Below are 17,095 nucleotides of genomic sequence, written 5' to 3'. Positions count from 1 at the left end.
AAATGTGTTTTTATTTATTATATATATAATTTATTGGTATTTTTATATTTCAATTTTAAAGTATTTTGAATTGAATTGTTCTTAGAAATAAACAGAAGAACAGTCCCGAAGTAAAATCATAAGTATTTTTTTTATTTTTTTACTTAATCGCATACTAAATCACAAAGGTCATACTGTGCTGTATTAGTGTGCCTGTTGATGGTCTAATCTTTGGGGGTCATGTATTTCTGTTGTTAAATAATGTGTTTGTTGTCTGGTGAAATAAGGATGTAGCTTTATAAAAGTAGTTGTAATTCAGTGCAAAGCATGCATTTAAAAAAGTCATTCAAAATGACTAAACCTTATTTCCCCTGAAGGACACAGCTAAGACTGCAGCTCACGGAGGTTTCCTTTGTTGCGGTCTGCTGTGGCCTTTTCTCCGTTTGGCAGGATTAGGTCTTGATGCTCTTGTAAATCCACATAATCGGGGAAGTTTTCCTCTTGGATGATTTAATAATGGTCTGTCTCATGCACCTGTCAGGTACAGTGAGGAAATGAGGTGTGATGGCTGCCATCTTGGGTGGTCGATTAATGGCACATAGGGCTAAAACAAAATCTATAATTATTGCAATATGATTTTCCTCAATATCAATATGACAAAAGTGCAATACACTGTATATTGATGTATTGATTAGACTTTGTGCAAACACAGTGAGGATGTATAATAAATGGACTGTTTAGATGGTGCTTTTCTGGTCTTGTCGACTATACTCAAAGCGATTCATAGTACAACCCATTCACACAGCACGGCTATATACTGCGCTTCTTCTACCACACACACCATTTCCACACTGCTGGCATAGTGGTAATTTGGGGTTCCATATCTTGCCCAAGGACACTTTGGATTATTGACTGAGGGGATCGAACCAACAACCTTTTGGTTAGTGGACGACCCACTCTACACCTGTGGTTTAACTTAGATATGTGAGGTATCTTTCTGTTTGTCACGTCTGTGTCATTCTCTGCGCATAAAGAAGAGTTTAAAACCACAACCTTCAAGTCTGGAGCAGAAATTAGTCTGAACTGAACAGAAATTCTAATGTGACATTTATCATGATTTATAATAATTGTAGCCATACTGCCATGCCAAAATGGCCCAGTTACAATGGCTCATTGACATCGGCAGTGAAACTTAAATGTGTACCATTGACCTGTTTGTCAAAATATCTAATTCAAGGTTTTCTTCAGTAGTTAGAACTTTAGCTCCCTCTATTGGTGACTGCTGCATAAATTCTGATCTAAATCAGACTGACGTTTTACATTAAAACTAATATTCCAATTAGAGACTAAATGTCAAAACAAGAGACATTTACAGATCAGAACCAACAAATGATTACAGGACTACGTCATTGCAATAAACATATTTTACTTTACAATGTACAGGACATTTTGCTGGAAAAGAAATGTACAAAGCAGACCTTAAATATTCTAATTTCCATTCCAACTACTGACCAACAGGAAACAAAATCCCTTTTAAAGTGAAGCAATTTTTTTTTACAAACATTCAAAATTAGCATTGACAGGCATTCCTACTCAGTTACAATGCATGCTAGTTGTTTAAAAAACACAACACCGGGGTCCGATTCAATACAAAGCTGATGTCAGTTTAGAGGAATGAGAAAACCCAAAGAATCGGAACAAATAAATAAAAAAAGTGAACTCAAATTCTGTACAAGACTTCTTAAGAGTATCAATGTACAAAATATCACTTAAAAACCTTTGCAGCTTAAATTGCTGTTACAAATACACTTCTTTAAGTAAGTTGTTGTCATTAGCATACAATAATTGAACACTAATGCACCAACATGGTCACTTCTGTTTCTGAGGTCTGGTGGATGTGAAAACCAAAGGGTCGACTGTAGAGACAGGTAACAAGTCTGTCGGTAATATGTGTTTTTAGAAAACACATTCAGTTAGATTATTTAATCCAAGTTTTTTCGATGCTACAATATTTTGTTTCCCCTAAACACAGTCAGTTTCTTGGCACGCCACAAACCAATTACACCAAACAAAGATAATTCCCTCAATATTTTTCTAACATTTTTCCCCAAAATATTTTCACATTTTACAAACCTACCAGTGGCTTTTAATCAGAGGGCATGTTGGTTCCTATGCAGTTACTGTAAAGTGCTGCTTCTCCTGTCCGGACACTTAAATTTGAGGCCTCATGCAAGAACCACTAATATTATCAATTGGATGTGTTCTTAAATGGCATGTACAGGTACAGGAAGTTATGTGTTTGTATGTAAGCAAGAATACACAAACATTTTGGGGCCGATTCAGGAATTTCACTCTTTAACATTGCAAGATGGGGCGTTTTTCATCATTTTCACCGTTTCCCAGAAAAACCCAGATTTTACTGCCATATTTTGCAGCGATTACTAATCGCTTCGGAAAGGCAGAAGAAGTTTCCTCACAAATCTGTTCCTCCTCATGAAGAGGTGGCATGAATCAGGTTTAAATTAAATAATTATGAAAAGTTGTGCAGTGAAGAGTTTGATAAAACTTGAAGTAAACTAAAATATCAAAAAAGCTCTTGCATGAGGCCTTGTGTCTGGTATAAGTGCAATTTTGTGACTGTTTATGTCGACAAACCACACAGTGACTGTCTGTGCCTTTCCAACACAAGCACCTTTAGACAAAATACTGATGACAGTATTGCCCACAGGAATTGTAATGGCACTTTGAACTCTACTGCCCACACTGACGGACAAATGCTTATATATTACCTAATGGGATCATTTAAATTTCTTTCCTCCCCTCTGATTAAACATTACCAACCTTTCCCCTGATGACTTCATGAGCCAATTAACTGCCCTTTGTAGTCTGCAGCCCTTTCCTCCCGTGGCTCAAACCTGGGAGATGATGGTCCGACTGAGGTCTACAAAAGCTAAATACTAACACGCATACTGACTGAGGTCCAAGTCAGATTTGGCGAAAACACAATTGACCACAAACAAATGAATCAAACGTCACATCTTGGAAACTTGTCTGAAAAACCAGGAGTCGGACATGGTTCCGACGGTCCAACGGAGATACTCAACAGACATTCTTTTTTTGTCACCTTATCAACATTGTACTTTGAAAAGTTGTCAAGTGTGATATCTACAACCAGTGAGGTAGCATTCAGAAGTTTCAGCTCACCTCTGTCTCTAATCAGTTGTGAGAAACCTTATTTTGATTCGGGAAGACAGTGTTAGGTTTCAGGGTGCTTGTTTGTAAATGTGCATGTGTGACAGGACCTAGCGATGAGCTTCAGTGCCTTTGCCGAACGGCCCGTTGTGCCGCTGACTGTGGTGAACACCAAAACTGGAGTTGGCTGACTGATAGGTAGGTGAAGCAGCACCGTTCTCCCTCTCAGACCCCAGACATGACGGCACTTCTTTCTGGCATGGCTCCATGGTAATGGCCACGCCCACACCACTCCGCCCTGACGTCATGTGCGTCACCTCCGACCACGTGTCATTCTCTGGGTCGTAACACTCCACGCTGTCCAGGAAAGTGTTGCCGTCGTAACCTCCTGCAAACACAACATTGAAATGTTTATATTTGCTCAATATAATTCTTCTCAGACCATCTACACGTTCACTCTCAAACACAGATATAGACAAATTTCATTAATAATGACTGCTTCATGTGTGCATCTTCTAGGACCGTGGCTTCTTTGGTAACACTGCTCATTCACTTTGAATGGAGTGATGTCATACATTGCCAAACCTCATTGTGGTTCTGTTGCTTCACTTTTTTGCACTGCATGCAGTAGAAGTGGAGAAAAGCTCAACTTTTCAGGCAGCAGCGCAGGCACCAGCCAATCTAATCAAGCATTAGTAAATATTCAAGCACCAGCACTGGTTCTGACTGACATCAAATGTCAAAATGAGCCTGGGGAGAGGAGACAAAGGCAGCTGGGCAACCTGGTTGTGTTCTGGCTGCAGAGTTTATTTCCTGTGTACTTCTGTTTGGCATTGCATAGGCAGCTAGCATTGCCATGTTGTGTGTCGCAAGCTGCAAACTCAAATGTAGTGTATTTATGAAATGAAAATGATCAGTTGTATCAGTGGCTTTGACTGTCGATGAAAAAAGAGTTGGCAGCAAAACTATACAATAACTACAGTGAAATGTATTCATGAATTTAGTGTGGTGCTTTGACTCTCTACTACTTACCCATAACATAGATGTGTCCATGTAAAGCGGTGACTCCCAGAGCACTTCGCCGGTGCCTCATGGAGGCAGCAAAGCTCCATGTGTCTGTTTCCACATCATATTGCTCCACTGTGTTAAGCTGGTTGGTGCCATCGTAGCCGCCCATCACAGAAATTTGATTCCCCATTGAACAGACACCTAGAAAATTAAGGTTAGTATATTCACATTAGATAAGTTTACCTAGACATGAGTATAAGCAAAACTTCTTAATGATACCCCATGTGATTTTAAGTATCAGTTAGATTGTTTAGACGTTTAGCTTTTACTTTCAGATTTTAATCAGAGAGTGGATTTCAATTTCTTACTTACCAGCCCCAGAGCGCACAGTGTTCATGGCAGCCATGGTTTTCCACTCGTCCAGCTCTGGGTTGTAGCACTCACAGGAGCTGAGCCGGCTGATCCCGTCGAACCCCCCCACAGCGTAAAGTAGCCGGTTGATGACGGCTACACCCACACCGATACGCCTCGTCAACATGGGGGCTACCAGCTGCCACTGGTCCCTTTCTGGATCATACCTGCAGAGAAAAAATAGCAGTTTATAAAGGAGGTTATGTTTTCATCCGCGTTTCTCTGTTAGCATGATTAAGCTAATCACAACACTGGTGGAAGGATGTGACATGGTCAGGAGAGAATTCATAAAATGTTGGTGAGGATCTGGATCATCGCGGGATAGGGTGCTTTTCAACATTTTCATTGATTTCTCAGAGAATAATTAATGGACCATAATGAAATCAGGCATATTTAGTAAACTTGAAATTTATGAGTGTGTGCAATCTGGTGCAGATCAAAAAAGTCTGGATCTAGTGAATTTAAATATACAGGGACTGTTGGGCCTAGGTGGAGGTGTGCACTATGAGTGTCCTAGTTTTCCATTTTTCAAGGGTTTACATTCTTGTTTTTCTGTCATTTGTGTCAGTTTTCAGAGACTGTGCGTCACTGAGTCACGTCATGGGCAATCAGACAGGTTGGACACGTTCCTTTTTTACAGTCAGTCTTTGTGGTTTACCTGGTTAATTATTTATATTTGTCACTGCTGTCTGCATCATCTGAAGACTAAAAATAGAGTCTGGGTAAATTTTCAACCATGATCATTTACTTTATTCACAGTTTTATAGAAAACCTGACTGGTTAAGAATCATGCCAGAGGGCTCTGTCGGGGTTTGTGTCATGCAAACGCAGCAGGGAAAATATACTGGGTGCTTTTTGGTGGGACCTGTTGATGGGCATCCAGCCTGATATTCTTTATCAAGACTAATGTTGTTGCTGGCTCACTCACAAAAATGATATTTTACAGTTGTGAATTATAAACTGTATAATCCGTGTGAAGGGTGAATGAGTAACTCAAGGTTTTATTTCAAATACAGTAAGTATGACTGAAATAGGTTGAGTTTTTCCTTGAGTGTAAGAGGAAACATGACACAACTTACTAATATTTTTGTAGTGGAAAGAAACTTCTTCACTGAAGCTCAGTGTGAACTAAAATAGATTACAGGAAGGGAAAGAAAACCATTTCTTTCCAGGAAGTTAACTGACCTGACCATAGGTAAATGCACTGCATCTACATCAAGCTTTTCTTGTCTTAACCAACCCTGCGATTAGCATATTATCTGCTCCATCTCCTGCAATAGGTTTTGGGCTACAACTGCGTGATATTATAGGGGATATTCACTCAGAAAAAAATGAAATTTTTCTTTAGGAGGACATGATTCTTGCATTTATGTTGCATTCCATCCTCATGTACTCTAACCCAGTAACATCTATGCTGATGCTTACACCTCTTCAGAAATCTTAAAAGTGTTGATTTCAGTTGCAGAGATATATATTCTACTACTTTTGGGCATTTAGCTTTTGAGCAGGGGCATGGGGAAAGGGACAGATTTTAAGAAGTTAAATCAATGGGCTTAAAAATAACCCTTCACAAATAAAACCACACCCGTGGCAAATTGAAAGTAGATGTAGGTTGTGGAATTACAGTAGGATGAAGGCAGCATTGGACTTTCCAATGCTTTCTCTTTCGGTTAAGATATCAGTAGAAAATAATGTCAGCCTTTCTCATGAAACGCTCTTACCTTTCAACACTATTATGATGAATGCACCCATGTGATCCACCAACTGCATATATCATGCCATCGATGACACCAACTCCGATTCGGTTCCTCGGCACGCTCATCGGTGCACATGGCAGCCAGCAGTTGTTCATGGGATTGTAGCAGTCCAATGCATTTGAGTCCATGTTGCCATCAGGTGCGTTGTTTCTTCCACCCACAGCGTAGAAAAGCCCACTGATCACACAGGCGGCCAGGCCACTTCGGGGCACCTGCAGGTCAGCGAGCCTCAGCCAGCTTCCTGTACAGGGATTGTAGGCCTCCAGGTAGCTGAGAGACTGACGGAAATAGCCTCCAGCTGTGTAGATGAGCTGCGGCACCTTGGGAGTTCTGCAAGAAATTACTTTGGTGGGCTTGTGGAGGGTGAGGTCCTGGAAGATCTGGGCCAGGTAGTCTTTACACTGGGGGTCCCAATCCAGAGACTGGAGCTGGGCCTGCAGGAAGTTGGGGGTGAGGGAATGGCAGCGGACAGCCTGGAGTAAGGCCTGGACATATGGTCGCCGGTTCTCCCGGTCGTAGCGCACCCAGGCTACACATGCCTGGAAGACTTCAGACTCGCAGCGCACGTTCAGCTCATCACGGCTGATGAGGGTGACCAGCTGACAGTGAGACAAATTGAAGAACTCCTCCTGGGTCGCCACCTGGAGGCAGGAGCAGGAATAAAAGCCTTTAATCAGTGTTTTTACAACACAAGTGCTGAGCTGCGATCATTCCTCAAACACAAAGAAGTGTCTGTTAGTCATATCTGGTGTTGGATTATAAAAAAGGAATTTAAACAGCTATGTTGGGGAAAAGAGACTAATGCAACTACAGATTATATTAATTAGAACTTAATCTAACCATTATTACCTCTTCTGTGGAGGTTATGTTTTCATCTGCGTCTGTCTGTCTGTCTGACAGTTAGCAAGATTACACAAAAAACTACTGGATGGATTACCAAGAAACTCGGTGGAAAGATGCAATATGGGTCAGGGAAGAACCCATTCAATTTTGGGTCAGATGCGGATTAGTACTTTAACATTGTGCGACAGGGCGTTTTGCAATATTTTTGTTAATTACTCAGAGAACAATACAAGGATTTCTATAGAAAAAGAATAATCTGTTAAGGAGACTAATATTTATGAGTGTTTGCAATGTGGTGTGCATCCAGATAACAATCTGGATTTAGTGAATTTAAGATCCTATGTATTCTTCCACTACCCTCTCACTGTCTGTTGAATCACTATGACTGAGCAGAAAATGTGATGAAATGCTACATTTTACTGCTCTGTGTAAAACACTTGATGTCTATGCAAACAGCAAACTGTTTGTACGGGCCAGGACAAGACTCTGTCATCCCCTTCGATGCTGTTTTTGAGCTCAATGGAAGATGATGTGGCCATTAGATAATATGTGCCTCAATCAACAGGAATTAAACATTTTCTTGTCTTCATTATCATTTTCACATCTTGTGTACTTAAATGTGACACAGCACAAATCAAGCATAACTGTAAGTAAACATTGACGGAAACCAGTTTTAACAAATCCGTTGTGTGACATTGGTCAAACATCTACTTATTTAGACTAGCACACAAACTACATACCGAGGGAAATCTGACTTCCCGCTTTAACAGTCACAGCACATTTCAAACCAAATCTTTAGAGGGAAGTGTATGCACCACACTATGAGAAACACAAATAGTTTTCAAAACACATCTCTGACACGTGATCTTCATAACCTGTCGCTGTTTGTCAGAAATCAATTTCAAATGCTGTTTTGTTTCTTTCTGCTGCATATATGCAATCAAGTTTTGTCAGACCACATGTAAACCCACATGCCACTCCTGACTCAAAGCTTGCATTCATGACAACCGTGAGCACGTCTGAGGTGTGAGAAAAAAAAAGCCAGCCAAAAACGCAATGGAACAAGTGAAACAGGATCTGCTTATATCATGCAACACTTTACATAGTAAAGTCCCCCAGTACAAATATGGCTATAAATAGTGAATTTCGTTTTTCAGTTATGAGTTGAGCAGATACATCTGTAATGTGTCACTGTTCTAGTCCTAAACATATGATTGATTCATTTATCACTTCTAGATTACATGACAATACTAAAGCTGCTACTGTAGCTTTTGAGCTTTAGTCATTGTCCTCAGATTAAGTAAAACTGTTTTTTTTCTTTCTTAATGTGGTCAAAAACAGATCTAACACAGCAGATATACTGATATAGTTGAAAACATAACCTTCTTGGCAAAGGTTATGATTAAATACAAACCAGTAGAGCTTTCGTTACAAATAATGATCATCACCTGGCTGAAGTTCATGTAGATGTACTCTCTGGCCTTCTGGTAAAGCTCTGTGCAGCCAATCTGTTCAGCAAAGCTGGCGATGCCGATGGCGTTGCTGGGGTCGAGCTGCTGGACCAAGAAGTCGCAACAGGCCTTGACCACGCTGTCGATCTGGTACATGACGGCTCCGTTCATCACGTGGATCACACACTTCTCTCCCACAGAGATGCTGGCTGTGTAGGCAAACTCTATCAGTCTGTCCATAACCTGAGTGGGTGAAGAGGGCATTTGGGGGGAAAGGTGACGGCAAAGGAAAGGTAGAAGGAAATGAGGATCAAAGAGAAAGTTAGAAGGAGAGCAAAGTGAAAACAAGGTTCGGATGCTTTATATTCAATTCTGCCAGGAAACAACACACAGATTGACATAAGGTGTCTCCTGTATGTGTCCATCTACAGGGTGGTGGTGACTGAAATAGTATGACAAATCAAATTAAGTCAAATTAAGTGTACTCACCCTTGGGTGAATCCCTTCTATTGGTACCAACTCCATACCGCACTCCTTCAGGCCGTTGGTGAACATGGCCCTGAAGACCGGAGACGATGAGGACAGCACCACCTTGTGAGCCTCGAAGTCAACGGCCTCCAGATCTTTGTAGCGCACACGCAGCGTGACGTCGCACAGCTGTCGCTCCAGACGCAGCTCGTTCATGATGGCGAAGGCGGCCGCCGTGTGGCTCTCTAGCGTGTAGCTGAAGACGCGGTGGCCGTTGCGCGTGGACGGAGTCACCAGCGCTTTGCATTCTGTCAGGCACTCTGTCATTTCCTACCCTTTCTCCTCCTCCTCGGTCTCTCTCAGGAACAGCAGACACAGTTATGGGGCATCCTTGCACCACACGCAGGCATGGGTAAATTAAAAGAAAGGCTCTCCTGGGTTCGCCTGATTTTTTCTGTGTGGAAGAGTTCACCTTTAAATCAGATTGATTTAGACATGAGGGTTCAGTTGATCTGTTCAGCCATAGTCCTCATTATGGCATAACTAGTCTCCTATGTGAGCTGCCAGTCAAGGCTGAGTGCACTGTAACACGTTGTTGTCCCAACATCACCATAACGTCTGAGTTCAAAATTCCGCTGGGTTTTGTCTGACGTTACTGGCGGCACTGAATATTTTTGTGACAGTGATAACTGAACAAGTAGAAGAAGAATGAAAGGAATCTCTTTTAGTGATTTCCTTTAAGCTCATGGGGATGGGGACAGAAACTTGCCAATCAGCCCTCACAATAAAACCAGTCTATATTCAGTATGTGTATCTTAGTGAAACATATTTTGGGGGGTTTTAGTCGCCTATTTTTCTGTTTAATTGCTCAGATATCCGCCAAGTAAAAAAATTTACATATCTGAAGATGAATGTGAATTAATGTGTGAGATTCACCACTGGGGCGAGTCTATCCTGCATATTGATTACTCTTTAGAAAAAATATGAAGGCTGATTTACATCTTCATTTTAAAGAGGTAACTATTATATCAGCGCTCGCAGTGGAAAGAGGGGAATGTTTGGTGGCTTTCTTCAGAGACGTCTTCCTTGAAGTTTCCAGGCTCAGGAATTCGTTTGCACTGCTGTGTTTACTTGGAAGCCAGTGGCTCAGCTGTCAACTGAGAGGAAAGAGGGAGAGAGACATACAGTGAGGCAGTAGCTTTATACATCGATTATACACTTAAATAGGTCGTTTAAAACTGCTTTTCATATAGAGGGCTGCACAGTACAACATCTACGCCCCACGTGCTAAAAAAATGCCTGAGCAATTACTGGATTTATTGCTGTGGCACCCGTACGATACAGTTTTGTGTGCGTGCATGTGTTTGAAACACAGTCAGTTGTGACGTGATGGATGATGCTTTTCTATTCTGCTTGGTAGTTGCACTCTCTGGTGCTAGTAAAGACCATGTCCTCATCTGCGAGTCCATACAGCAAACAAAAAAATCCCTTTTTTTTTCTCAGCACATTGAGCTAGATAACTCAGACAGAGATGTTACAACATGGTAAATGAACTTTAATGAAGAAAATTAAATGGTTGTAAAAAGTTTTAAATCTAACTCCCAACCAATTAACTTGGGATATTGTTCCATGCATGTATGTATATTTATCATACGAGTTATTAAAAAAAACATCTTATGCAACAGCACTTGTCTTGCTCAATCAACTTACACAGAAAAAGTTTATCAACACGTGTTCTATTTATCATCTTTCCCACTCATGGGCTATTCTCTCTGGTGCACTTCACTGGGGTCAAGGTTTCCTCCTTGTCATGATGCATTTGCAACTTTCACTCATTCTCACAAATATACAAATTAAAAGTCTCTTCCCTTCATCTCTGTTCATAGACTTCTGATTAGATGATTCAACCTCATTTTCCACAACGTGTGAAATAAAGCTTTCAAAACTTTTTCAATTCTACATCTAAACCCCAAAACAATTGAAAAGCATTGCAAAACTATAGAGACTAATTGATAAATGTGGGTCTAAATTAAAGTGTGTATGTGAGTAAAAAGGAGGGAGTAATGACGGTTTCCAAGAATGATGGAGTGACTGAAATTAGATTTGAATTAGCGGGCCGGGCATGTCCTGTGACTGGTTCACATGGGGGATGTTTGTGCAACAGTTTGTGCAACAGCCCCAATACTGACAAACAGCAGATGAAGGCCAGCGTGTCAACACAAGCTTGCAACAATTCGAACAGCAAACATCATGTTTACTTAGGGCTTAACGATATGGCCAAAAACTATATCAAGAAAAGATATATACCCGTAGATAGATAATAATCATGATAAATGTCACATTATTATTTATCTTAATTTTAATGACAGATTTTTGCTCCTGAGTGAAGATGATGGTTTTAAACTCCTCTTAATGAGCTGAGAAAAAAAAACTGAGGTTGTGTATTATACCTCCTCATTGTGCTAACAAAATGAAAAAGCAAATCGATATATATTGATGAAACTTACATCACGATTGCTGTGATTGTTTTATTGCCCAGGCCTGTGTTTGCTCTAAGAACTCTTTTAAACAGCAGATGATGAACCAAGCAGGACATTGCAATTCAGAAAACCTTTGGACAAGAATACTTCTTTTGGGAATTTGTGGGCCCAGGTCCAAGGAGAAGACTCACACTGTTGCACTCCATTAAAATAACAAAGGGATACAGCCAAATGAAAACCTCTCTGTACATTCACTTCTTTTCAGTATATGACCTGCCTGTTACAGTAACTGATTGTCTGCTGTCTAATCAGGAAGAGTCAGAGTTACTCAGAGACAATGCAACTGTGAGTGTTCAGAGTTATACAAGATAAGTTGTGTACAAAGTAAAGGTTAACCTGATTAGGTGATAAGAGGATGCAGTGCACAGGCCACAGTGTACGGCCTGCGCTGCTTCCCAGTAGATTACTGCGTATTGTTTAGTTCAGTTATGACGAGGAAACAAAATATTTGTTATGTCCAAGCTTTTTAATTTTAATAAAAAGATGACATACGTCATTATGGATCTCCTCATGAACTCAGTCAGTAATACTGCTGTAATATGAAACACACTGCGATTAAGATTTACTGCTGTGCTTTCCTGCCTCTGTGTTTCTTGGTAAAATAGTTTCACAGGAGAACATATTGCTCAACTCGCCTGCTCTCAGAGGCTGAGAGAAACTGCTCACTGACATACAGGCTGCCAGAGTCTGTACCTGCCTCTGATATCTCATGCTATTAAAATAAACAGCAAGTATTTTCTTTCTAATGCTAAGTTAAATAGTCCTAGTTTCACCACAGAGTAAGATATTTGTTGAGGAATATAGTTTATGTAGATCAAAACGATTAGCTCATTCGTTTATCCAGTTATTTCCCTATAGTTAAACAGATTTATTGTTTAAATCATTTTGTTTGGTTTCGGAGCATCATACCAAGCTCTGGGGAATCAAAAGGATCATAGCTGCATCCAACAATAATATTCACACTCGATTTATCTGCTGATTACTTCTTATAGCAACCGAAAAAAAAGTCCCATCACAATTTCCAAAAGTCGAAAGAGAATCTCCAACTTTGTCCGACCAACAGTCTAAACAGTCAGTTTACAATCCTGTTAAGTGATTTTAAGAAAGAATTATATGGGACAGAGAGAAGCTAGGATATTTGGCATTTTTGCTCAAAACATGACATAAATATTTATTCCATAAAATTGATAATCAATTGATTAATAACAGCTAAGGAGCTCATTTTTTGTTTGATTTGTTTGTCTGCTTGCACGATTATGCAAAAACTACAGGACGGATTTCCTCAAAACTTGGTGGATGGATGCAGTGTGGGTCACGTTATTTTAGTAATGTTGTGTTAATGTTCTGACCTGGTTCATGTGGAGTTTATAAATGTGTAATGTAGCCACCGGGACTGTTGAGCCGTTCTCAGACAAGAGTTGAGAATTGTGTCCAAACTTTCTTAGAGGTCTCCTTTCACACATGACTAACGCAGCGGGACGTTCTCCGCTCAGCGACAGATCCTGCGTAGGATTCGTGTGATGGGTGGTACAGCAGCCAGAGGCAGGACATAACATGTGCCATCCCTCGCCTGAACACGCTGGAGATTTCTGGTTTGTTGTGAACGTATCCGAGTGAAGAATATCCTGCTGCGTTGTTTATGTGTGAAAGGGAACCTCCGCAAAAAGTCCGGACACAATTCTCGATACTCGCGAGATCTCGCAAATCGCTGCAGTTACTGAGATGTGGCTGAAACACTGTTTCCCCCTGAAACTCCAAAAGTGTTTTGTGGACTCAAACACTTCACCCACCCCTCCATCGGCATAGTGGTGAGTAGATAGTGTGTGAATTTGAATTTTTGAGTGACTATCCCTTTAATGACACCCGATTTAGAAAAGTCAGAGCTCCACCACTGATCCTATGAGATCAAACTTTTCATCCAACTATTCCTCAGAACAATGACTCCCTGCAGCTCCACTGAGGCCCCCTCGGTGCACCCTGCACCTCAGTTTGGGAACCACCGTGCAGGGCCTGCGGTCCTTGGATGCCATTCAGCAGGGATTGCACAATGGAACCGAGAGACTGGAACTTCGGGGCTGATCCCTTGAGTGAGAGTTACAGGCTCAGACGTTTGAGCGGCGGTGAGTCAAACGAGGACGAGGAGTGCTGCGCGTGCTTTCTGGGGCTTTGCTGGCGAAGTGTCTCCCTCGTCGGTGAGTCATCCTGAACTCTTCACCGAGCGAACAGTGGAACTGGATGTACCAAAACATGACCCGGGGGGGGGGGCAAGCGAGTCTTTATATAAACCCAGCTGGAATGAGATTTCCGCGCCATCTGCCCAACACGAAGAGCGATCACACACACATATACATACATACACACACACACGCACAAAGCAGCAGCAGCAGCGTTTCTCTGACTGACCATTTCTGCTGCCGCCGCTTGTTTTCATCCAAAATAATCCGCTGCCTCTTGGGCACGAACAGAGAATGACGGGGGACACAGGTGAAGCCGAGCGGGCTCAGTCCCTCTGTTCGCTTCGAGACGAACAGAGGGACGTGACGTAGCCACGACAAACAAAACAAAATAGTGAGTTGGACGCTTCGGGAAATTGAGCTGACAGCGAAACAGGCTCCCGATAACAGACAGTAGCGTGGAGAGCAGCTCCGAGCACATGCTAACAGAGCGCTCTGCGGGCACTTTCCAGCTATTAGCCGGGCCCCGTTGCGCTTTGAAACCCCCTTCATCACAATCATCTCTGGTTAATTAAACCTGTAATTAAAAGAAACTCACGCAGTCTGCCTCGAATCCTCCATTACCGCCTGCCGACTGTCGAGCTGTGCGCCTCAGAGGAGGGAGGGGGGGGGGACAAGCTGTAACTCACCATGACTAAGCATTGTGACGGCCTCTCGTCCCTTTCACAATAAGAGTCCGCCTCCGCGCGCAGGCTGCGGGAGTATCGGCGGTGACTCAACGTCCACGGGGAGGGGGCTTTTATTGCGGAGGGGCGCTCAAAAATGAAGGAAAAACAAGGCCGGTCACTGACAGGCTGCAACACACTGTCCATTTATCGTCAATCAAATCTGTTGTTAAACAAACACACAGCGACAGGAGAAACTTGTAAAATGTGTCCGCTGCACTTTGCGACTTGTTGGGAAATATGTGTTGGAGTGTTGAGGTCGATCTCGGGCTGCACAAGGACACATTCAACCCACATAGCCAAAACTCGTTCGGCCCATCGAGAATAAACCTTGCCGAAAGCACTGCATGTTTGCAAAACAAGTCCCATGTTTGTTCTGTCATATTTGGGCCACATTTACTTTTTTTAAAGTGGACCACTTCAGGCTTACACCCATTTTGTGGAAGTGTCGGATCATGGCCTGAAGTGGCCCATATCCGTATGCTGTGTGGAAGTGGCGGATCTAGGATTTGTCTAAATTGGGGGTCATTAGGGGACCACAATTTATGCATAGGGGCCAATTATGTCATATGTCATTGCATGATCCCTGATTCAGTAAGGTGCCATTTAAGTCATTCCTTGTTTACTCTATAGCTTTGAGCAAAGTCACATAATTACATATATTTTATTGTTGTTTATTCAAGCACATTATGTACTTAAAAAAAATCTTAACAAATTGTCATATTTATCGTAACTATTGTTAGTCACAAGTTTTTATTTTTAAGACTATGGATATGATAGGGTGCACTTCAGGGGCTAATCAGATTTTGCTGAGGCCGGTGCCCCTCTGCCACCCCCCTGGGTCTGCCCCGAACATTAATTACACTTTTAAGCAACACATTTTGAAATCTCAACAGGAAATTACCAGAAATACTCTTGTATAATGGTGTTAAATACAAACATAGTGGTGCTCAGGAGACAAGGCTATAATGACCTATAATTACCCTGCAACTACAATTACTTCCTCATTTGCAGCACACCTTGCTCGTCAAGCTTCCTGTCTCAAAACACCCACATCTGTGAATGGCTCCTTCAGTAAAAAGCAGCCTGAAAGAAACCTGAGCTGCTCTGGGCTCTGGACAGATGCTGACACACCATCATGGTTTTTTCTATAGCAAAAAACTTAATTTGCTTATAGCTTTCTGTATCCCTTATTCTGCCACAGGGTGGCACCAAAGACCCACTTTGGTCTGCTGGAGCTCAAGAAGGTAGAGAGAGACGGGGTGGACGTGTTAACAGCATTTTCAGTCCATGACAGTGAATCCTACCCTCAATACGTTCAAGTGTATACAAATGGGTCAAAATAACACCAGATAACTGGGTCTGCTTTTTCACTTCCAGCCAGGAGAGAAGGATTTAATTTCAGTTCTTAAGAGTCTGAGGTGGCTCAACTCCAGTCGTCAAGATCTCCTGTTCAAAGTATATTCCAGACTCGTTCAACAAGACATGTCAATTGGATGGACAGATTAGCAAAACAAGCATTACATAGAGAAAGAATAGATTTACAAGGTCCATCAAACAAATCAGAGGTCAAATGAATAGTTTAAACAAACAATACAAGAGTGACAACAGAAGTGGAACAAACCAAACCTGTATATTTTGACAAAAGTTAATTTAACAATAGGAAATATTGGTAGGCCAAGAAAAGAAGTAGTAACTTGCAATAGAATAAGCCTCGGCCATTCCAATTTAAACAGCACACTCAGAAGGAAAGCTTCCAACTGCGGAGTATGTGAGCAGTGTCAGGTCGAGGAGTCTGTGACTCATGTTGTCATTGATTGTACTAAATATAATCAAGAGGGAGCAAATGTGAGGGAAGAGCCGAGGAGGACTGGGGTTCAGGAGTAAAGCACTTATCAGGTTCGTTGAAGCTTCAATGAACCTGATAAGTGGACAGAACCTAAGAATCTTCTTTGAGTTTGTGAAGCAGACTGAAAAGGATCCTAGGATCTAATGTCTGGTCCACACTGGAGCAGAGGGTGGCGATAATGCACCTCATGCGCTGGCTACCAATCGCCTTCAAAAACAAAGAAGAAGAAGCAGAAGACCCACAATCAAAAACAGTTAACTTGTCATCATATGAGTTTTAAATCTTTTTGAAGTGATCTGCCATTAACTGAAATATTTCCGTTTTGACTCTCTATAGCCAGGATTCACAGCTGACTTCATCAAATAATTAATGCTGTGATAACATCTCCACTCCCTTAGGCTAAATGAAATGTATGATAAGGTCATTAAAAGTATGACATGATATGACAAGCCGTGAATCAACCTTCACTTCTGATTCACCAGCTGAATGATGACTAGGTAGAGGAATAGGTGGGGTTGGCCTTGGGGCAACACATGGACATGTTTGCTTGTCATGTCTCTGGTGGGTTAAAACACTCATACAAACCTCTAGAGTCAGTTTAGTGATTTACTTTTATATACTATACCATTTCTCTGTTTAACTACACAAGCCGAAGCTCTGGCACAGCGAGGATCAGTGCAGAATGAAACCCGTGGGTG

General features: G+C 41.7%; 1 protein-coding gene across 1 annotated transcript; it reads right to left on the bottom strand.

The window, feature by feature from the left end:
* Positions 1-1,388: 1,388 nt before the first annotated feature.
* Positions 1,389-14,574, bottom strand: keap1b (kelch-like ECH-associated protein 1b). Its single transcript, XM_034594318.1, has 7 exons — positions 14,422-14,574; positions 9,131-10,266; positions 8,639-8,884; positions 6,312-6,988; positions 4,552-4,757; positions 4,204-4,380; positions 1,389-3,559 (listed from the first exon to the last, which is right to left on the bottom strand). The coding sequence occupies exons 2-7, from the start codon at positions 9,434-9,436 to the stop codon at positions 3,282-3,284; spliced, it is 1,890 nt and encodes a 629-aa protein (XP_034450209.1). The 5' UTR covers positions 9,437-10,266; positions 14,422-14,574; the 3' UTR covers positions 1,389-3,281.
* Between the last annotated feature and the right edge of the window lie 2,521 nt (positions 14,575-17,095).

Source organism: Hippoglossus hippoglossus, chromosome 1 (genome assembly GCF_009819705.1).
Source record: "Hippoglossus hippoglossus isolate fHipHip1 chromosome 1, fHipHip1.pri, whole genome shotgun sequence".
NCBI lineage: Eukaryota > Metazoa > Chordata > Actinopteri > Pleuronectiformes > Pleuronectidae > Hippoglossus > Hippoglossus hippoglossus.
The sequence above is the reverse complement of the archived record's forward strand: the minus strand, read 5'-3'. Positions and strand labels throughout refer to the sequence as shown.

Bases quoted from the DNA above. Each gene is read 5' to 3' on its own strand.
- keap1b (XM_034594318.1), bottom strand. From the start codon at position 9,436: ATGACAGAGTGCCTGACAGAATGCAAAGCGCTGGTGACTCCGTCCACG. The intron at 8,885-9,130 runs GTGAGTACACTT...TCACCCACTCAG, and splicing joins TAGAAGGGATTCACCCAAGG to GTTATGGACAGACTGATAGA. The intron at 6,989-8,638 runs GTGATGATCATT...TCCTGCCTCCAG, and splicing joins TCTACATGAACTTCAGCCAG to GTGGCGACCCAGGAGGAGTT.